This window comes from Ambystoma mexicanum, chromosome 13 (genome assembly GCF_040938575.1).
Source record: "Ambystoma mexicanum isolate Mex_15411 chromosome 13, UKY_AmexF1_1, whole genome shotgun sequence".
Taxonomy (NCBI): Eukaryota; Metazoa; Chordata; class Amphibia; order Caudata; family Ambystomatidae; genus Ambystoma; species Ambystoma mexicanum.
Window position 1 is genome coordinate 447,645,522 of NC_090938.1, and position 23,549 is coordinate 447,669,070.

General features: G+C 45.7%; 1 protein-coding gene across 1 annotated transcript in view; it reads left to right on the forward strand.

Annotated features, from left to right (window-relative positions):
• PSMC5 (proteasome 26S subunit, ATPase 5) overlaps positions 1-23,549 on the forward strand; it is a 278,857-nt gene that overhangs the window by 124,840 nt on the left and 130,468 nt on the right. The window contains exon 9 of the mRNA XM_069634084.1: positions 23,197-23,295. Within this exon, the coding sequence (XP_069490185.1) occupies positions 23,197-23,295 (99 nt within the window). The remainder of the gene's footprint in view (positions 1-23,196; positions 23,296-23,549) is intronic.

Genomic DNA, 23,549 nt, shown 5'->3' on the forward strand with positions numbered 1-23,549 from the left:
AGTGTGAGTCAGACGAAGGAATGTGTGGAAGAGAGTAGGTGGAGGCAAAGGCAGCCACTGTCACTTTTTTTTCATGGGTCTGATGACTTTGAAGCTGAGCGGCTTTGCCGGGTGTGTTGCTGCAAAAAGAGGTGACAGCTTCAGGTGTGTTGAGAGAAGAGACTGGTCAGTCCAAGAGAGGCAGGTAGAGAGAGGGATGTCCGTAGAGATGAGACCATTCAAGGTTTGGCACACGTTGTGGAGTCCAGATGGATGTTCAGATCACCCATCAGGAGGAGTTGAGAGGAGGAGGAGAGTAGGAGGAGAGTAGGGAGGAGAGTAGGGAGGATACCAGGTTAGCCCAATCCGAGAGGAAGAGAGTGGACTGACCTGGTGGCCGATAGGTGGCCATAATGAGAGAAGTTTTGGGGGAGAGTGAGAGTCTGCAAACTAGTCACTCGAAGGAGGACTAGACCGGAGTAGGGATGGTGGACACAGGTATCCATTCTGGGAAGATGAGCGCCACACCCCGACCTGTCTTCTTAGGCCTGGGTACAGAGAGAATTTTGTAGCCTTCAGGGAGGATTGTGTCAAAGCTTATGACTGAGCTATCCTAGAACTATGTCTATGTGATGGCAAGCACATCAAGATCCATGAGTTCGAGAAGGTTACCGATGTCAGACGAGTGTTTGACCCCCGAGCGAGTGTTGAGAGTGGCAATGTGGAGCAGCTTGCCGTCTTTGAAGGTCTTTGAGGGACAGTAAGAATCAAAGTCCGTGGAATGGAGCCAGGACAGCCAAAGTCAATTGGAGTAAAGTCTATGGAGTCTTGCACAAAGGTAGATTGTTTGTTGAATTAAAAATCACTGTAGGGTCACAAGCTGTTAAACTTATGAAAGTTAGAGCAGAAATCAACACTAGAAAAGCAGCTACTGCAAGTCTCAACTGAGAAGAGCAAGCTACAGACACTGAGGTAAGTAACCCAAGTCAGAACATTAACTTTGGTTAGAAGAAGGTCCAGCTGGCTTCTGTCTGGTTGCAGCGCTCTAGATCCTGTGTTCCTGGTCTACAGTCGTGGGGACAAGAGGGAGGATGTCTGGGGACTTCTGCGGCAGCAATTCGATGGTCGACAGCAGCTATGGTCTCTTTTCGGATCAGCGGCACTTTGCTGCTCGTCTTCCTTCACTCCTTCACTTAGGTGAGGTGACTCGAACTTTGGTCATCCTGCTTCTGGACGATCCTGGGGAGACTCCTGAAGCTTTTGGCCGGCTTACAGACGTGGCACCCGACTACAGATTTCTCAACCCCTGGCACTAGGTTCCTGCAGCAGCAAAGAAGTACAGCCAGTTGGGGAAGGTCTTCCAGCAAAGTTAGTCTTGTGGTTAGTTGGTCCCACTAACCCAAGGAAAGAAGTCGTCCTTTCCAGAGTTTCTCTTGTCGATTAGGAGAAGTGTCAGCACAGCAGCAGGGCTTCACCCGGCAGTTGGATGCGGCAAGCTTCGGACACGGTTTCTTCAGGATATCCTTCCCAGTGGTCGACTGTCTTCAGTCCAAGACACCTCACCTTTTTAAGCAGGTTTCTCCCATTCATGTACAGCCTAGCTGTCACTGCACAGCAGGGTCAGGACAGCCAGCCAGCCAATCGGGACAAGGTGCATTCAGGTAACCATGGAGACAAAGGACCGGGGAGTTTCGGGCAGCCTCCCTCGCTTCGTGCCCTTGCAGACACACGAGCCAGAGGCGGGTTTCAGTACTGAAGCGTGCCAAAGGCAAAACGAACAAAGGGTTCAAACCTGGTTGGACGTGCAGAGTAAAACACAAGAAAGACCTCACAAACAGAAAATGGCAAAAAAAGAAGACCGGGGCCATTTTGACACAATGGTCACTCTTGTGTGCTATACTGCAGCTGAAGGTTCAGCCTGTGGTAGAAAACCACAATGGTAGGAAAATAAAACCACTGCCACCAGCTATTTAAAGTAGTGAGGGTAACATACATTCTGATGTTTGTTAATCTGCTTAGAATCACATGCTGTGCATAGGTCCGACATCCAGTGGTCACTGCGGAGTATTGCATTTTGTTTTTCGTAGTCAAAAAGGGGACGTCGACAAGGCGTGTCTGTAACACTATCCCTATAGTGAGGTGCGTTGTACCCACAATCCCTCACGCGTCGAGGTCCCTCAGATTGTTTTTTTCCGCCCAGCTTATGGTCGCCTTACGCGGAGCTCCTAGAGAGACATTGCTAAACACTTACTACGGACCTCGGTCCTTTATATATACTTATTGTTAAAGATCCCTCCCCTCGACGTTAGCTGTGAAGCTGTTTCTCCGCCGAGGAAGTTTTCGACGGAGGGGAAGAGACGGAGGAGATCAGGCCTCGCTGGCCAACATACAGTAGGGAGAGTGGAGGTTCGAACTTTATCTTCTCCTCGAGAATGTCTTTCTTTCTCCCCTATCTTTCCCTTGGGGTTGTTATCACCAGTTTTTATTGCCTCAGCTATGGAGAGGACACCTTTTAAGTTTTGCCCACGCTGTAGGGGCAAATACACTTGAAAGGACAAACACAAGCTCTGTAATCGTTGCTTGCCCCTCGATCATAAAGAGGACAGCTGCGCGGCCTGTAAGCTCTTGAAACCAAGAACTCTTAAAGAACGGAAAGTTAAGAGGTGGGCGGACTACGCTATGTCGAAGTCAGGTTCCTCACCCGCCGCCGCTGTTACAGAAAGTGACGAGGAGGGTGATAACTCGACGTCCGTTACGGAAGTCATTAACCCCCAGAAGGAGCGCTCGCGCTCCTCGAAGTCCGTCCCCGGCCCCGACGGGCTCGGCTCACGCCCTGCTTATGGGAATGAACACCCCGGCGACAAGGACGCACACAGACCCCATAGGCCTAAGCACACCACCCACGGCTCTTCTTCGTCGAGGACGAAGGATCCATCAGCGCCGAAGGGGACGCAGGGCACTCCGGCGTCTACCTCAGACCGTAAAGGTCTCAAGCCCCACCCGCAAACGCAGCCGCGACCAGCGATTGGGCTTTCATCTAACACGGGCGCTACCTCAAAAACATCCGACGTAACGCTCCATAGAGCGGCCGTCGAGAAACAACGCGTAACGCAGGCAACGTCGACTCCAGAACCCTCTACTGACGAACTCGTTGTCGAGAGCCTGGCGAGAATTGTTTCCGAGGACAAACGTAAGCGGACGACGAAACAGACGTCGAATACCGCACCAAAAGATATAGAAACGCCGAAAAAGCACAAAAGTAGCCAGGAACTGCCCCCTTCATCTAAGGGCACTTCTGAACTACCGGAGGGCTTTTCTGAGGGCGACGGAAACCTTTCGTCGACGTTGTGGGAGCGTTCTAAGCGTTTTGAAGGTGAAAACACTGATTTCCCCCCTCTAGACTATTCAGGGGTTCCCCATGAGACCCTTGAAAGACTCCATTCTTGTATGGAAAAAATGGAAAGGTTTTTGGGTAGCCAAAACCCACCCACACCCAAAAGACCAAGAGAATGGACCCAGGATGACCCTAGGGTCAAGATTCCTAGACTGTTTCCCCCTTCTACAGACGCATATGACCTCACTGAAGAGGAGCAATACCTCCAGGAAGATGAGGAGTGTTTGGGTGGAGAGGAAGAACATGAGGAAGAGAGGTTTGAAGAAGACCCTTACACTAGTGCAGGAGCTTTTGAAGAGGATACAGCTACTTCACAGCCCTGGCACTCCCCATCAGTGCAGCCTTGGCAATCCCCATCAGTGCACTCAGACCCTGATGTCTTTCAGCCTTCTCCTCCCAAGGACTCACCTATTGGAAAAACCTCCCCCCTAGATGACCAACCTTCACTTAATGCACTGTTGCGCAAGGCAGCAGCGCATTTTGAAATAGACACAGGGGAGACTCTTCCGGACATAGACTTTGTAGAAAGAGTTATTAAAGAAAAAGCCCCGGTCAGTCAGTCTATTCCGCTCCTGGCTTCTATAAGGAGAAGAATAACTCCTTCCCTTTCCAATCCGGCCTTAGTCAGAGGGGTCAACCCTCGGATAGAAAAGCTCTTCAGCCCTTCGTCCTCTGACCATTTGTACATCAGGGGACATTCTATTCCGGACTCCCTTGTAGTGACTAATACAAGAAAAAGAGCGGGGGTACCACTATCTACTAGTGAGGCACCACCTGACAAAGAGGGCAAGAAGCTCTATGCACTTGGGAAGAGAATCACGACCTCCGCCGCCTTCTCAACCAGGATTGCAAATAACAATTCCCTACTAGCTAGCTACGCAGTTGCACAGTGGAGCAAGCTGCGCAGCGAAGCAGAGGACACACCAGAACCCCTGCGTGCACGCCTGCTAGCTATAATATCAGAGGGAACTCTTGTAAACCAGGGCATCGTAAAGAACTCCTTAGATGCTGCAGAAACAGCTGGCCGTTCCCTGGTTCAGGGAATACTTCTCAAACGCCATGTCTGGTTGCGCAATCCGGGTTTTAAGCCGGAAACCCAGGCTTCCCTGATAAATAAACCCATAGAACAAACACATCTGTTTGGAAAAGCAGTTGATGAGGCCCTAGAACATGCGAAGAAGGAGTTTGATACCATCAAGACTCTTGACCAAATTTCTAGGCCACCTAACAGACGCAGCTATGGCAATAGACGCTCCTTTCGTGGCCAACGCCAGCAACAAAGCCAACAGCAATTTTACTCTGCTACCAACTGGCCCTCTAACCAAAGCACCCAGTTTAGTCAAAGAGGCCAACGTCGTGGCAAAGGAAGAGGGCGCGGCTCCAGTCCCAAAGGCCCCACGCCCAATACCAACAAATGACCCGAAGATTCGGGTCCCCTCCCATGCATCACCGGTCGGGGGCCGGCTAACATCGTTCCTTTCAGCATGGGAGGGAATAACGTCAGACCGCTGGGTATTATCCACCATAGCCCACGGATACTGCATCAAATTCAATGGTTCCCCGAAATACAGACCCCCACGGAACCGACGCATGACACCGGAACACCTCACTATTCTTCTTCAAGAAGTAGAAGAGCTACTGAAAAAAGAAGCTATAGAGGCTGTCCCCCTATCTCAGGTAACAGAAGGTATTTATTCAGTGTACTTCCTTGTACCGAAAAGGATTTAACCATGCGCCCTGTATTAGATCTGCGTCCAGCGAACAAGTTTGTCAAACCCCAAAGGTTTCGTATGGTGACCTTGCAGGAAGTAATCCCACTGTTATCACAGGGGGATTACATGACAACACTAGACATGAAAGATGCATACTTTCATATTTTAATGTTGCCAGTGCACAGAAAATACCTCAGGTTCAAGATAGAGAACAAACACTACCAGTTCAGAGTACTACCCTTCGGGATAGCATCTGCACCAAGGGTATTTACGAAAGTACTGGCAGTGGCAGCGGCCCACCTGCGCAGGTTATCCATCCCGGTATACTCTTACCTCAACGACTGGCTAATAACAGGGGATTCTTACGAAACATGCTTCTCCAATACCCAAAAGACGGTAGACCTTTTGTCCCAACTGGGCTTCTCCATCAACGAAAAGAAGTCCAGCTTAGACCCCAGCCAAATCAAACAATTCCTAGGGGCTCTAATTCGAACAAGGGACGGCCTCGTCTTCCCCACCAGCGAGAGGGTCCAAAACATGCTGTTTCAGATCCCCTGTTATGTGGCAGGTCGAGAGGTGACGGTACGCAAAGCAATGCGCTTGCTAGGGATGATGGCGTCATGTATTTATTTGGTACCTCACGCGCGCTTGCGCATGCGCCCAATGCAAGAGTGGCTTTACAGCCAGTGGTGTCAGGCCAGCGGACAATGGGACGATCTAGTGGTGGTCTCGCAGGCCTTGGTTCTCTCGCTACGGTGGTGGACAAAGGAAAACCTGTTATTAGGGAAGACTTTTGCCACACCCGCAGTGGAAGCCACTCTAACCACAGACGCATCCCTTACAGGATGGGGGGGCTCACCTATCCCATCAGACTGCTCACGGAGTGTGGACTCCGAGTTTAGCATCCAAGCATATAAACCTGCTGGAACTACTAGTGGTGTTCAAAGCACTGAAAGCCTTTCAGGAACACTTACAAGGAAAGACAGTGATGGTCCTCACAGACAGCACCACAGCCATGTACTACCTCAACAAGCAAGGGGGCACTCACTCTCCAGGACTGTCCAAGCTGTCCCAGAATATATGGAAGTGGGCTCTCAAACACAACATGTTCCTACTATCACAACATGTACCAGGGGAACTCAATCTGCTAGCAGACAGACTCAGCAGAGACTTCCCCCTGCCCAAAGAGTACGAATCACAATTGCACGAAGACATCGTCTTAGACGTCTTCACACAATGGGGTTTCCCGGAAATAGACCTGTTCGCAACCCTGGAGAACTCAAAATGCCAAAGTTACGCCTCCAGGTACCCCAAAACCAGTCCAAGGGGAACGGTCTGTCGATGCAATGGTCAGGGAAATTTGTTTACGCCTTTCCCCCGACTCCCCTCCTCAACAAAGTGGTGCACAAGATGCACCAAGAGCAGGTTACCATGATACTAGTGGCCCCAATGTGGGCCCGGCAGCCATGGTTCGCTCACTTGATGGAGATGTCCCTATCTCCCCCAATGAAACTTCCCTGCCCGTACAACATGCTGTCACAAGACAAGGGCAGGACACTGCATCCATGCCCTCAGACCATGAATTTAGCAGCCTGGCTCCTGAGATCATAGAATTTGGACATTTACATCTCCCTCAAAGATGTATGGACATCCTCAGGGAAGCCAGAAAACCTAATACTCGCCACTGCTATTCTAGCAAGTGGAAAAGATTTGTCATCTGGTGTAGAAGTAAGAACATCAACCCGGTTGACTGCTCTGCCACTAACATTATTCTGTACTTGACCCATTTACTGGATTCAGGTCTAGTGTTTAATTCCATTAAAGTCCACCTAGCGGCACTTTCTGCATACACCACTTCCCAACTTCCCAACTTAAAGTGTTGTGGTGGAAGATACCAGTTATCAAAACCCTTCCAGCTTGGGAGAAAAAAGTCTGCATACACTAGATGTACGCAGAGCTGTCATGTTCTACATGGAAAGAACCAGAACACTGAGAAAGGCTAATCAGTTCTTTGTCTCGGTGGCAGCAGGAAGAGAAGGAGATGCAGTCTCTAAGTCCACTATATCTAGATGGATTGTACAATGCATCACTCTCTGTTACACTCTTGCTAAGAGAGAACTACCCTTCAAGCCAAGAGCACATTCCACTCGAGGCACTGGGGCTTCCATAGCATTCATTGCAAATGTTCCCCTTGAGTCCATCTGCAAAGCGGCTACCTGGAGTTCTGTGCACACCTTTACAAAACACTACTGTCTAGATGCACACTCTAGATCTGACTCCCAGGTGGGACAGGCAGTATTAAGACATCTTTTCTCTACTGTTCCTTCTCATAACCCACCGCCAACTCCGGGTACTGCTCGCTAGTCTATGCACAGCATGTGATTCTAAGCAGATTAACAAACATCAGAAGACAATGCATTACTTACCGTAAAAGCATTTCTGATGGTTGTATCTGCTTAGATTGACATGCGCCCAACCTTCCTCCCCGCTCGGATGGAAGGAACATAGACATCCTTTCCTATATTTCTCTCTTTTCTGTACTCACTCACGTATAGAAGGCTCCCTCAGGGCAGAAAAATACAAACAGAGGGACCTCGACGCGTGAGGGATTGTGGGTACAACGCACGTCACTATAGGGATAGTGTTACAGACACGCCTTGTCGACGTCCCCTTTTCGACTACGAAAAACAAAATGCAATACTCCGCAGTGACCACTGGATGTCGGACCTATGCACAGCATGTGAATCTAAGCAGATACAACCATCAGAAATGCTTTTACGGTAAGTAATGCATTGTCATTCTTTACATGAGTAAGTAGGAAAACGGGCTACTAAGTAACCCCCCAGCACTCCACATAAGATGGGGTGTACTGGACCTACAAAGAGAAAAGGTGGGTAAAGTCAGTTTCCATTTACTATTCTTGGGAACTTAAGTTCACCCAAGAAAAGGTATTTAAACCTTATGAGAAATCTAAAGGATGTCTCTGTGGCACTGCACTGAGGGTGCTGTGTCACCATACAAAAGGTAGATGCCTGTGGAGTTTGTCAGACTCAAAAAAACAAAATCCAAATCCGATCAAAACACAGTGTGAGAAAAAGGGCTCACTCGCTCCAGGTTTAAAATGTAAAAGTCCAGCAAAATAACTGGGTGTCTTTAAGATCGAAGGGAATTGGCACAAAAATTAGAATTCTCCCTAACAACCCCAACTGCGTAAGTCTGTGGTATCTCGGCACAGAACATCGCACGACCGAGTGTAATTCCTGTCAGGCAATGACCATCAAAGCTCTAAGGGAGCATAAAGATAAATTAGCGGTAGGTAGGATTGATGCACTGCACATAATGTGGTGTCAATCTGAGTATAAAGTTTTAGGAGTGAACTTGTATCCCTCTATCCTTAAGAACAGCAGAAAGTAAGGATAAGGTAAGAATCTCAAAGGGTTCCCAGCAACACTGGCCCATAAGGAGCTTTGTGCTGCAATAGTAAAATACAGGTGCCTTAAAAGAGATATGGAGGAAAGTAGACTCTATAGAAAAAGTAAAACACAGAGAACAGAGTTCCAAAAGTCATAGCCCATAAGAATGAATGAATGAGTGGAGAAAGGCTCCACTCATTCAGGATTTAAAGAAAAAGGTCCGGAAGTCCAGCAAAAAGTGTGGGGGCCTCACTGGGAGAGGGGATGAAGCCTAAAAATGACAAATCTTCCTAACAACTCTTAAAGGGACTGACAATTTTGAGCTGAGTGTGCAATTGAGGGGCCGGAACGCAGGCTTTCCCCCCACACCCACATAGGCCCTTGCCACCTTTTTCACTTGTCAGCTGTGCTGGATGTTCTGGTCCGATCTCCATACACCCATCGACATCCAGATACTGATGCGGTTGGTTCTTGCCCTGCCCGATACGGCCGCTCGCTGCCGTTCCTGCCTTTCCGCTGTCGATGCTTGCATGGGCCAAATTTGGCTTTGGCTTAATGGCGATAAGACGGAGGCCCTCCTAGTGGGTGCTGTAAGGAACTCATGGTGGCAACAGCAAAGACAAATCAGTTCAAGGTTGTTTATTAAACTGCAAAGGTAGGTTGAAAAAACACCTAATCTAAATTTATGATGGGAGCAAGCTTCGACCATCAAATAATAATAAGGCAGTCCTAGTGGCGGCGTGTCAAATAAAAGGGCCTATTGCCAATCCTTACGCTAAATACAAAAAGAAGTGAGGGATAATTTTTATTAAGAAAGAAAGAAGTGTTAAAAAATGATATAGCTAGGATATATGATAGGTTATTTATAACGTGCTTAATATCCAGTGGTTTCTAAGCGTGGACTGGGGATTGAACCTGTGGTGCTCTGTCGTCTTGCTTCCAAGGGGGAGCACGTTGCCCCCTGAGAAATCCTCCCAAGGCTTGCAGCACTTGAGGTCTCCCTTCCCCCACTTCCCCACGTTTTCAGCACGGGACAAGGTGGGACTTTTGAGCTCGAGCTTTTCCAGCACGAGCTGACAGTTCTGCTCTCATCAATCAGGGCCTCGAGTGGTGGTCTCTTTTCTACAAAAAGTCTCTTGCCGCTGTGGGCCTGATGTAGTCGAAATTATAAACAAAAAGTTCTTCATGGGTGATGCTTTTCACCCTTGGATCCCCTTCTTCCATGCTCAGATCCCTAGAAAGTTTCTCAATGATACAAGGACCTGTGATTGCTATATCTTCCTGCTTTCGAGGGCTGACCGTTTCAAAGTAAAAGATTCAACAAACGTTCTAAAGTTCTTCTTGCAGCTTTATGTGGGTGGTAGTTCTTCACCCCTGGGTTCGCCCTCTTCTGGGTTCAGATCCCTCTCGAATATCAGCCTTTCTTTGTCTGGTGTCCCTCTCCCATGACATATATTCAAAAGGCTTCCTCTCTTGTACTTTGCTTGGTTGCATTCACGTGTCGCTGGGTGTTGCCTCCTCACCCTCGGATCCCCCTCTTCCGGGCGCAGGTCCAACCTGACTCTTTGCCTCCCTCGATCGGGTTCACTATGGCTTTCAATGCAACTTTTCTGTGTCTGCGCAAATCTTAATGTCTTTTTACACAGTTAACTGTGGATATCCCTCGGCCGGGTTCTCTTATTAAACTGTATTTCGGGACTTTAGACTTCGCCGCCTCTTTATCAGCATCCCTCTTTCGGGTTCACTCTTGCCAATCTTGTCAATCGTGTCTTTCTTATTCAACTTTTACGATGCTGGATTCACTTCCCTTAGCTTCACAATCATTTGTCGGTCATACTTGCGACTGTACAGAGGATTTTACAAGACCCCTGTATGACCACTTTGACCCCCTTCTCGCCTTTCCCAGGGCCTTCTAGTTATGGTAGTTTCAACAATCGGGTAATCGCCCAGAGTTTCCTGAGTGAGCACCCATGTGGTGCCGGACTCCTCGGTTGCTGATTTTCGTATCAATAGTTCCTTTTCACTTTACACAGTTCAATTAGATGTTTGCTACTTTTCGTTCAGCACATTTCTGTTTCCAATCGACTGTCCCCTCAACCCACCGACTGTGATGAACTGATTGGCTTTCTTTCTCTTTGGAGTCATGATTGGTACCACAGAGGCGAAAGTCTCCCTGGCTTGGTTATCAGCGGAGGAGGGTCTTGTGTACCGTGAACATCGGCTGCAACACACCCTGGCTATTCACGGTCTTATGATTCCTTCTGCGGAGGTTTCACAAGCCTTGGTCGGAAAAGGCAAGGTCGCTTCTCTCCTTGTCATCCTCTCGGTATGCGCCGTCATTCTCCTTTTTAAATGCTGTGCTGAGTTAGCTCTCAAGTCGTGCGCTCTGCCTTGCACTTCTTGCTCTCTTGTGTGCCACGTTTTAACCCTGTGGAGAAGGGAAGGGGCCATCAGGTGTGTGTGGTTCTGGTCAATGGCCTGACTTTGCCTGAGGCTGGTGCTGGGACATGTAGGGTAAATGGCTCGAGTGTTAGTATGTTGTCCTTCGTGATATGCAAAAGTATTTGTGTTGGAAAAGGTGGGGGGTAGGAGGGGGGTAGTAATGTTTGTGTATCCCACGTGGAAGGTTGAGGGAAAAGTCTTCATAAGAAGCGGGATTCCACGTCTCACCCGTCAGTGTCCCACTTTTACTCCCCAACCACCCCCCTCCAGGTGATCCTCCCTCACTGGTCCACCCCCAGGAACTGGATTCAATAGGGATGGCCATGTCCTGGCCACCTGGATGACAGACCCCGGGGACTAGTAAGGGAGACGCCTTCAGTTTTCTCACAGTGCCCCCATCTGATTCTTTGCCTTGGTCAGATGCTTTTTGGCCTTTAGAGCTTGGCCCCTTGCATTTGCCAACCTTAGTGGTTCTAAACGTGGGCGTTTGTCCGCTTCCCTTTCCCTCTTGCCCCAAGTGAATGCCATCTGCCAATCCGTCCACTTCAAGTTGCTGGTTCTTCACAAAGTATTGCTGTTTCTTCCTTCTCTCTGCCCGGAGGTTGCCTCCTCCCTCGTTTCAGAGTCGCTGGACTACTGCAATTCTCTCTATCTGGCTCAACCAGACTATCTTATCCATCATCTGCAAGTCCCTCAGAACTGTGCAGCTTGCTTAGCAGCGGGGGTCCCGCGCTTTACCTCTGCTTATGCCACCCTCAAATCTTTACACTGGCTGCCAGTCGTCAGCCGGGTTCATTTCAAGGCCCTTTGCATTGTGCATCAGGCCTTCTATAAGACTGGCCCGGAATACCTGCAGGAAAAATCATTTTATGTTCCTTCACGTTCACTCTGAACTGCTTCTAGGATGTGTATCTTGTCCCTCGGATCAGCCGCTCCCGAGTGGGGGGCCGCTCTTTTTCGGTCTGTGCAGCGCAGCTGTGGAACGCGCTCCCTCTCCTCCTCCTCTGTGGTAATCTGGATCATTTTACATTTAGGCGGCTGCCAAAGACTTCTGTTTTGGTCAGGACTGCCTGCGTCATATTTCCTCTTCTGTTTCATGCTTCACAGTTTTTGCCTTGTTGCCCTAGCTGGTGTATGTTGCGCTTTACAAGTACTTAACATAACATAGGGACTACATCACAGAGGTATGGAGGGAACTATGAACTTAGGCATACACTAATCACTGCAGTTAATAAATTGAAGATTTTGCTTTAATACTGACACTAGACTCTCAAGCTTATATTGCCTATGTATGATTAGGGATGCTTTCCTGTAAAACACTTACTTTATATAAATAAGGTCAGAATTCTTAGGAATTAATAGAAGTGTTTGTAGTTCTTTATATGATTATAAGGCCTGTGATTTGAGATGGAATACCCCTTTCCCCATGTTGGGTAAAGATTTTGGGTAGTACCCTTTGGGTGCACTACAACAACCTTAGCCTCCTGGTAATAGGAACCCAACCTTTGGTATAAGTCTGTACTACATAGGTTGGTAGTGTGGTTGAGCAGCCAGGCTGATCTGAAGAGGGGTCAATGTGAGCAGTAGGGTGGTTACACAAAGATTCACAGTGACAAGTATTCAAACAAACTCTTAGTTTCTTGCTTAAACAATTATTAATTTATTTACCAGTCATTTGTATAAGCCTTCTTCAGAAGGGAGCAATATAATAGCAACACACAGCTACACTTCAAAATAAACGCTCAGTTTCTCTAAATCAGCAAATATCCATAGGGGATGGCACACACACTTCCTACACCCTCAGGTGACTTAAATAGCTAGGACACTGTGAACATTAATATATTACTGTTGGTATTTGGAGCAATACGAGATGAGTGTCAAAGAAAAGGGTTATTCGCACAAACAAGAGATCACAAATCCTCTTAAGCAGGCAAATTCTTTTGGACCCCCCCAATGTAGAGTAAGTTAACTCCTTGCTGCAAGGATAGGTGAAACACAATATCAGAGGAGAGAAGTCATTCAGTGAACCAGGCTAGGCCAATGTCAATTGGGCAAAAGTCTATGTGAGCTGAAGCACTTCTTGCAGATAAGTAAGAAAAGTCTGTGCACAATGTTTGAGAAGACTTTGAAGAAAAAGAAGAATCAATGTAGGGCCACAAGCTGTTAGGCTTGTGAGTGTAGATGATGCAAGCAACTCTACAACAAGAGGTAAGTTCTCTTAGACTGTACAGTACCTTTAGTTGGAAGACAAATGCAGCAGATGACTTCTGTTCCTGTGCAGCTCTGCAGTTCCTGTTGTTTCTGGGCCTTAGTTGTGGTTGACAAGAGGGAGGACTCTTGGACTCTTGCACTGCAACGGGATGGTCACCGATAGCAACCAGCAATCTTCAAACAAGTGACACTTCGGTGTTTCAGCTCCTCGCGTCTACCGCAAATAGCACCTCAGCGTTTTCTGGCTGTCGAGATGGGCTTTCCTTGCATCTGGGGTCCAGCACTCTGAGGTGGCTCAGGCTCGGTCAGTCCTGCTTCCTGGGAGTCCAGAGGATCTTCCTGGAGCTCTTGGGCAACTTAAAAGCAACGCACACAAACTGGTGTTCCTCTCCCTGGCTCTTCGGTTCCATCAGCGACTGCAGTAGAAATACAACCAGCTTGGAGAGGATGTTCGGGTGGCTTACTTTGGAGTTGATTGGCCCCCCCAACTCAAGGGTAGAAGTAGTCCTTGCAGGGCTTCTCTAGTCGAGGCGAATTCGGAGCTTCAGCACAGCAGCAGGGCTTCATCGGGCAAACCAACGGTCCAGGAGTTGCAGCAGGCGTCTCTTCCAAGTTCTTCCTCGGATTCCTTCGTTCAGTGTTTGACTCTGCCTTCCAAGCCAAAAAGCCTCACCTTTTTATGCTGGTTTCTCCAATTCATTCCAGCCTAGCTGTCAGTCACCCAGCAGGGTGGCTGTCCTTGCCGGCCAATCACCTAAGGGTGCAGTCCTGTTACCAAGGGGATTAAGCACAGAGAGTTTTGGGCACCCCCCTCACTTCCTGCCCCCACCAGACACTCTTGAGCCAGAGGCGGGCTTCACTCGTGATCCCGCCAAAGACCAAATGAGCAACAGGACCAAAACTGGTTTGGCACGCAGAGTAAATATCAAGAAGGACCTTTCCTCCAAGAAATTGCAAAAAAAAGACGACCAGGGCCATTTTGACAAAAATAGCACCCAAGGGTGCTTCACTGCAGCTGAGAATGCAGCCCGTGGTAAAGACACCACTGTAGTAAAAAGTAAACCACTGCCACCAGCCATTAATCGTAGAAAGGGTAACATCAAAACGTTACAAAAGCTAGACAAAGGGGATACTAAGTAACCCCTCCAGCACCCTATTGTAAGATAGTGTGTGCTGGGTCAAGCAAGTTATAATTGTGTAAAGTCAATTTCACTTTACTGCTCTTTGAAACATTAGTTTATCCAAGAGAAGGTATTTAAACCTTTGGGAAATCTGAAAGATTTCCCTGTGCCACTGCACTGAAGGTGCTGTGTGTCACAATGTATAAAGATGCCTATTGAGTTTGTCAGACTCCGAAAACCAAAAGAGAAACAGAGTTCAAATCACAGACAAATGCATGGAAGAGTGGGAAAAAGGATCTCACTCTCTCCAGGAAAAAATTAAAGTCCTTGAGTCCAGCAAAAGTGCTGGCGGTCTCTAAGGTAGAGAGGAATTAGCACACTTCTGAGAATTCTCCCTAACACCCGACTTTAAAATTCACAGTTAAATCGGCATATACTCTAACAGTTCCTAGCGTGGCTGATAGTCCATTTTAGATGACGAAACTGGATGTATACATGTTAATGTTACAGCACTTTCTTAGTGCATTTAAGGTGGTGCAGCCTGTTGGACTATGTTTGTACTTGGGATTGAGAGAAATTGATTCTTTCATAGCAAATGAATGGAAAACTTATGAATTTGTAATTAATATGAAGTATCAGCAGATCACATTTCCATTGGCTGCTTCTATTCATGTTAAGTGCTTCCTATGCAAGGCAGATTAACTGCTTAACTTGATGAAGCAAGAGCTTGATCCCTCATGCCGCCTGATCTCTTCATTTGTGTAATTATTGTTGATCTGTTAATTACCAGTTTTACTTTGCACCAAGCCCTCTGTCATTGTTACTTTACCATTGATAGTGACTTTATCGAATCTTTTTGATTCCACTAAGATGGCTTCTCAGAGCCTTCACCTGAGTAGGTCCTGAAAACCCTCTTTAACACTGGTGGCCTCATCTAATTATATGCAAGACTTTGTGTTATGTACAAAGGGAGGCTTTCACATAACCAGTAGTTTAAAGGTAAAGAACCTTTTATTTGCAAGTTGATAACATAAGACGACCCCCAGCAGGAGGAGTACAATCTTCCCACTAAGGCCCTGCTTCTTCACTGGCTCTCCTTGGAACCCTGCTACATAAGATGCAGTTCTATGTTCTATAGTATCTAAGTGACAATAGACATAGTGAAGGAAATATTATACACTCATGGTTTAACAGGTAAACATTGGAAACACTGCACATCCTAACACCTCTCCTCCTTAAACATAACAAGTAACTGTGTGGGTGAGGACCCACTAAAATTGAAACCTGTAAAACACATATTGAACAACTGAAATTGAAACCTGTAAAATAAATATTATACACTCGTGGTTTAACAGGTAAAACATTGGATGCGCTGCAAGTCCTGGCACAAATCAAGAGCATAGATATATGACATCTAGTGGTTGATTAGGTAGAGTCACAAGAAAGTCCCTGTCTCCAACTAACTGAAGACAAATTAACATTGAAACGGAAAAGCCACCCTTTCCTTATTCCAAATAGCTCCTCCTTTGACCAACACTGACGAACCCAAGTCTTTCACAACTTGCTTGGGTTCAGAAAACAACGAGGCTCCTTTACGAACTTTGGTGGGGAGCTTGACTTTAATCCAATCACCCTCTTTGACCTTGAGTTCCCTACAACAATTCTTCTGATCATACCTCTCCTTGGATCTAACTCCAGCTTCAAAAATTCTCCTTTTTACACTCTCTAGATCCACATCCACCATTTTTGATTTGCCCATCCAAAGTTGATAACATAAGACGACCCCCAGCAGGAGGAGTACAATCTTCCCACTAAGGCCCTGCTTCTTCACTGGCTCTCCTTGGAACCCTGCTACATAAGATGCAGTTCTATGTTCTATAGTATCTAAGTGACAATAGACATAGTGAAGGAAATATTATACACTCATGGTTTAACAGGTAAACATTGGAAACACTGCACATCCTACACAATCCAGAGGTTTTCCAGGGAGAAGATGCTTTAGATGTGGAAGCTTGTCGCATATAGCCTCTGATAAGGATTGCTTTGCTATTCATATCATATGCAATGAGTGTGGTGTGAGAGGGCACATTGCCCGATGTTGTAGAAATTTTAATGCTGGGTCAAATCAAGTGCATGAAATAAGTGCAAGTTATGAAGATGAGTCATATTGTGAGGATGGCAGAGAAGTGGTATTTACAGTGAATGCTGTCAATGGCAGAGTGAAAATGCAGAAACCTTATGCTGAGGTTGTAATTCGAGGTGTACCCGTACGCATGCTAATGGATAGTGGTGCTGACTACACCTTGATAAGTGCGGAAGTGTGGAGGAACAAATTCGATAGTTGTACTCTGTGGGAAAATACTGTTAAAGCAAATGCTTATGGAGATGTTCCCATAGATATTATAGGTTGCTTTGATGCTGAATTACAGTTTAAGGACAGGAAGGCCAAAGGTTGTGTGTATGTTACCAACAGAGGGGGTGAATTGTTGTCATGGAGTGATCAAGCTGAATTGAAGATAAGGCTTGAGGCAAGTCATCCCGAGCAGGTAATGTCTGTTGCGGGAGGAGAGCCCACAGAGATACAAACCACGTTATCTGGGAAATTGGGGTGTCTCAAGGGCTTTGTACATGTAATTCGCCTAAAGAAAGGAGCTGTCCCTAAGATTGCAAAACTGCGAACTATTCCTCTTGCTCTTAGAGGAGATGTAGAGGAAGAACTCAAGAGAATGGAAAGAGATGGTGTCATTGAAAAGATAGAAGCATCTGAATGGGTCAGTCCTATAGTTGTAGTCAGAAAAGGCAATGGGTCTTTGAGGCTCTGTATAGATCTTAGACATCTAAACAGCATGGTTGTGGCAGACAGGTTTCCCCTTCCCCGAATAGATGATCTGATGGTGGGAGTAGCTGGGTCAAAAGTGTTCTCCATACTAGATCTTAAATCGGCCTACCATCAGGTTGAATTGCACCCTAATTCCAGGGATCTCACCGCCTTCATCACCCCGATTGGATTGTTCAGGTGTGTTCGCATGCCATTTGGTTTGGTCTCAGCCGCAAGTGTGTTTCAGAGTATTATGCATAAATTACTTGGGGGTGAAAAAGGGGTGATGTGTTATCAGGATGATGTTCTTGTATGTGGGAGCGATGAGAAGGAGCATGATGTTCGTTTGAAAAGAGTTTTGGATATTTTGAAGGAGGCAGGCCTCACCGTTGCCTTGGAAAAATGTACTTTTAAAGCCAACAAAGTGGTGTACCTGGGTCATGAGATCACTGGGGAAGGGGTTAGACCCAAGGAGGAGGCTATTGAGGCCATAAAAAGAATGGAGGAGCCTAAGTCTAAAGGGGACATACTATCATTTTTGGGACTGGTGGAGTTTTACGGCAAATTTGTCAAGGGGTTAGCAGAAATGTCGAGGAATATGAGATTTCTCACTCGCAAGGGAGTCGTTTTTAAATGGTGTGACCGGTGCAAGAAAGAATTTTTGATGATAAAAGAGGCTATTGTCAATGCTCCCATTTTGAAAATATTTGAGGAAAGTAAACCCACATTGCTTTTTGTTGATGCCAGTGATTATGGTGTTGGGGCTGTTCTGATGCAGGAGGATCAGACAGGTTTACAGACTGTGGCTTTTGCGTCCAGGTCTTTGAAGGGCCCAGAATCTAGATATTCAGTTATTGAGAAGGAGGCTCTAGCATGCGTTTGGGGTGTCGAGAAATTTAAAAGATTCTTGTGGGGGAGGAGTTTCACCATTTGCACTGACCATAAACCCTTGGTTGGAATTTTTACAAAAGGTGGTTTGGAGGGAGTGTCAAGACGCATTATGAAATGGGTCACGGCATTGCAAGGGTTACAGTATACCATGCTCCACGTAAAGGGGGAGGTTAATGTGGTTGCAGACGCCTTGTCTAGATCTGTCCAGAGGGAAATTTCTGACGATAGTGACTTTACAAGTTCAGAGGAGAGTGCAATATTTCTAAGGATTTTAGAATGATGTCCCAGAGGGACAATAAGGAAGAGCAGAAATCAGAAATTCAGAACCTAAGTTTGCCAAGCCAAGATGGCGAAAAGGTTAATACAGAAGAGGTGACAGAGCCAATTAAGCCACTCTGTAAGATAGGCCAGGGTGAATGGCAAGCCTAGATGAGGTGGCCTGCTGGGAACCTGACCCAAGTGCTGACTGGAGCCTGAACCTAAACAGAAGTTTAAGAATAGCCAACTGAGGAGGCGAGGGAACCATCTTGGATACTAGTGGCAGCTGCAGAACCAACAACCTGACCTAAAAGTTTGTAACCTTAGAGGACCTAGATGGGGTGAAGTTAAGGATTTCAATCAGGCGACACACACTTTGGTCTCGGCCTAGTATGTAGCGCACAACTGAGATGCTTTTCTCCTTATTTTATGCAGATTCAATTTGGGATGGTACACATCTCGTATCACACCCCCTTTTTGAAATGCCCCAGGTCACAATGGACCATGAACCAGGCTGGTTTGGTGAAATGCAATATTTATTTTAAAATTCAAAAGAAATCATTAAAGTTTTTAATATGGGGCAGCAATCACTAATGGGGTGATAAACAAAGAAATTGTGAGTATTGCACTTGGTTAAGCTTCCCCTAGAACATATATACAGCACAATGGAATAGGAGCACTTTTTGATTTAGGAAAAAAAAGCACCCAAGTTAAGTTTCCCCCTGCAATGTTCCCTCAACCCACAGATAATCGAATTCAGAAAGGATAGAAAGAAGCCGCAGGTAATCGGGAATAGAAATCTGACATTCCCTCACATAATAAGAGGCAAAAACTGGTTAAGGGACTTTAGACACTTAACAAAGGCCTAAAATAGGAATCGGAAATGGAAAATAATTAATGTGTGGTTAAATTATAATATACATGTGTTTTATCACAATAGCATGTAGGTTAGATCACTGGCAATCGCAAGGCAATGGATCAGCAAAAGGCATACAATTCGAAAATGAGTGGAAAGTTTAGAACAGATTGCAGCCAAATGACACTTGTGAAAGTTACATTTCTTTTCAATTCCCACTTTAGGTCATTTAAACGTTTTCTAATAAAAACAGGTGAAATACTCTGATTTGGAGTGTGGATGGGGCTGGGGGGGGATAGAGGTATATCGCAGAGATGATATAGAAGTGATGAAAGGTTTCTAGCTATGAAACTGGATGAGTTATGCACGATATAAAAAGGTGCGCTTTGAGCAAAATGAAGCAGTGAAATTGGAATGGAAATCAGTTGTGACAAGAACAGTTTTACTCTAAACTAGAGTATTCAGACTAGACCTCCAAAGATGGACACAGTAAGATCCAAGGTTGATTTGACACCACACTCATTGCATATGATATGAATAGCAAAGCAATCCTTATCAGAGGCTATATGCGACAAGCTTCCACATCTAAAGCATCTTCTCCCTGGAAAACCTCTGGATTGTGTAGGATGTGCAGTGTTTCCAATGTTTACCTGTTAAACCATGAGTGTATAATATTTCCTTCACTATGTCTATTGTCACTTAGATACTATAGAACATAGAACTGCATCTTATGTAGCAGGGTTCCAAGGAGAGCCAGTGAAGAAGCAGGGCCTTAGTGGGAAGATTGTACTCCTCCTGCTGGGGGTCGTCTTATGTTATCAACTTTGGATGGGCAAATCAAAAATGGTGGATGTGGATCTAGAGAGTGTAAAAAGGAGAATTTTTGAAGCTGGAGTTAGATCCAAGGAGAGGTATGATCAGAAGAATTGTTGTAGGGAACTCAAGGTCAAAGAGGGTGATTGGATTAAAGTCAAGCTCCCCACCAAAGTTCGTAAAGGAGCCTCGTTGTTTTCTGAACCCAAGCAAGTTGTGAAAGACTTGGGTTCGTCAGTGTTGGTCAAAGGAGGAGCTATTTGGAATAAGGAAAGGGTGGCTTTTCCGTTTCAATGTTAATTTGTCTTCAGTTAGTTGGAGACAGGGACTTTCTTGTGACTCTACCTAATCAACCACTAGATGTCATATATCTATGCTCTTGATTTGTGCCAGGACTTGCAGCGCATCCAATGTTTTACCTGTTAAACCACGAGTGTATAATATTTATTTTACAGGTTTCAATTTCAGTTGTTCAATATGTGTTTTACAGGTTTCAATTTTAGTGGGTCCTCACCCACACAGTTACTTGTTATGTTTAAGGAGGAGAGGTGTTAGGATGTGCAGTGTTTCCAATGTTTACCTGTTAAACCATGAGTGTATAATATTTCCTTCACTATGTCTATTGTCACTTAGATACTATAGAACATAGAACTGCATCTTATGTAGCAGGGTTCCAAGGAGAGCCAGTGAAGAAGCAGGGCCTTAGTGGGAAGATTGTACTCCTCCTGCTGGGGGTCGTCTTATGTTATCAACTTGCAAATAAAAGGTTCTTTACCTTTAAACTACTGGTTATGTGAAAGCCTCCCTTTGTACATAACATTTGGCGACGAGGATTTTGACTGGGACCCGGAGGACGACCCCCAGCGCCTTTTCTACAGATCTAGTGTGCTGGCTGTGGAGCGGAGCCAGCCTGACTTGCCTGAGGGAGGGCCTTTTTCAGTGGATTATTGACGGCCTGACATCCAGTGTGTGGCATCCACCGGAGGGACATTGCTAGCGCCAGAGGAAAACCCCTGGAGGCTCCGTGGTCTGTGGGAGCTGGAATTGGACCCCTGCAATTTTGTTGAACTTGTGGAGACTGGGCTGGCAAAGACACGGCTTTGGCACTTTTATAATTGGATTTTGGGTTGTGTGTTTTCTGAGCGGCCATTGGACACCCTGGCCCCACACTGAGCAAGGTTGAGAAAGGAGTCGCCGCCGATGACCCTGGTGAGGCGCTCCAGGGTGAGTACATAACCAAGCAGCTATCTTTTAATTAGTGTCACCTACCTGATTGGGTGGGAGCTCTATTGGTTAAACCAGAATTGCAAGCTTGTTATTCTATTCTGCAACTTTGAGACATGGCAAATGTGCCTGCTCCTGTGTTTTTTCTGGCAGTGCCAGGTGAACCCAGGGTTAGATGGGAAGACTGGAAGGAAGGATTCAGCAAATATGCCTTAGCAGTGTTTGGTGCCAACTACTCCAATGAGCGCAAGGAGGCATTGCTATTTCACTGTTTGGGAACTGCAGGCCAAGAGGTCTTAAAGAGATTGCCGGAGCCTTCTGACATTTTGGATGCTGGTCCATATGAAAGGACATTAGCCAAACTGGACAGGCATTTTAGAGTGGAGGAGAACATTATATTGGAAAGATATAAATTTGCCACGAGAGAGCAGAAGAATGGGGAAAGTATCGAGGATTTTGTCACGGCTTTAAGGGGCTTAGCAGTGAAATGCAAATTCACTCACTGTCAGGATGAGCACTTGAGAGACCAGCTAATGATTAAATGTTCCAATGACAGTATTAGGAAAGAACTATGGAAAGAGAGGAACCCCACTTTGGATCGAGCAATTGAGATAGCGAAAATGGTGGAACACACAGATAAGTGCATTGAAGTTCTTCAATCGGATACTGTGAACAATGGTAAACCCAAGTTGATAACATAAGACGACCCCCAGCAGGAGGAGTACAATCTTCCCACTAAGGCCCTGCTTCTTCACTGGCTCTCCTTGGAACCCTGCTACATAAGATGCAGTTCTATGTTCTATAGTATCTAAGTGACAATAGACATAGTGAAGGAAATATTATACACTCATGGTTTAACAGGTAAACATTGGAAACACTGCACATCCTAACACTTTGGCTATCTGGATTGGTTTGGCGCAGGTTTTAGCAGTGGGATACACTCTATTTGTTATTGTAATGGGCTTTGATACTGCACCAACATGACACATAGTAGTAAACCTACTTGTGTATCAAAAAGGTAGGACTAGCAGCTAGGGGTTCCCTACCGTTGCCAAAATGGGTCTAGTACATTTCTTCTGGATGTGCACTTTTTCAGCACATCTGAGCTTGGATTATTGTAATGGCCTGCTCATTATGTCACTGTAATCACTGGTTACTCTGTGTTAAAAAATAATGTACACACCAATAATGGAACCTCTCAGAAGAAGCCAGTTTCATCAGATCCTCACTGCGAACAAGGGCTTGGAGTTGCACACTGGCATGCCCTAAATTATATCAATTGTTTTGAAGAAATGGGTTGTGATTGTTTTTTTTCATTGCTGCCTTTTGGGCCACAGATGTCTTCTTGCTTAGTATTGTGTAGCAGGTGCAACATGATCAAATGATTGTGGCAGAAGTGACCCCGGGTTGATATATTGGGTAGTGCAAAGGCACCGCTGTATGCAAAGGTGTTCTGTTTAGTCTTGTGTAAATGTTTTGACACCTAAAACATATATTTATTCTAATTGGTGATAGTAGGTTGAGCGTACTACTTCAAATTCTTGAAACTCACTTGCCATTGCTCATAATTGTTCTCATTGTTTAGAAGAACATCAATTTGTCATGCTTTTGAGACATCGAAAATGGTATTCTCGACTTTCTGCTTGCTTTGTTGACTTGGATATGGTGTGGCACTGCAGTGTATATCAGATACCTAATACACAAAGGAGAACTCACAAATATGTTTTTGCTTGTATGGATTAATTGTTCTACAGATCGATTTCTCATTTAAGGTAGTAATGGTAGACTGTGCCAAGATGAAAATTGGTGTGCTTTAATGGTGAAAATCACCCATAATACTGATGATTTGTTGTCTTTTGACCAATGCCAGCTCCTGTGTATCATCTTCAAGGCAACACATCAGTTTAAATATTGCAAAGACCTTTTATAGTGTCTTCTTGTTACAGACTTTTAAGCCAGTGTTTATGGACACAATGATTTTCAACATTTTAAGCTAGAGAAATAAGACTTTAAAAGTACTTTAGTATATTTTCTGTTAACCCGTTTATCATTAATTGATGGCAGGTAATCATGGCCACCAACCGAATTGATATTTTGGATTCAGCGCTGCTGCGGCCAGGAAGAATCGACAGAAAAATTGAGTTCCCACCTCCAAATGAAGAGGTAAGGTCTTACTTATGACACTTAATGTATGTTGCACTAAACATATTTTCTCTGGATACTTAAACATTTATAAGTGTTTACCGTGGCATAACACCAGATAGGACTCAGCCAAGTAAAATTAATTCCTCCATTTGAAACCATTTTACACAGACCAAAAGGCTACCACCATCCTAACCATATGATTAACTAAGAAGAGTTACCATTTGTGGGGTGCTATGGGCGCACCTTTTTTGTACCCTTGCCTTTCGCATTAT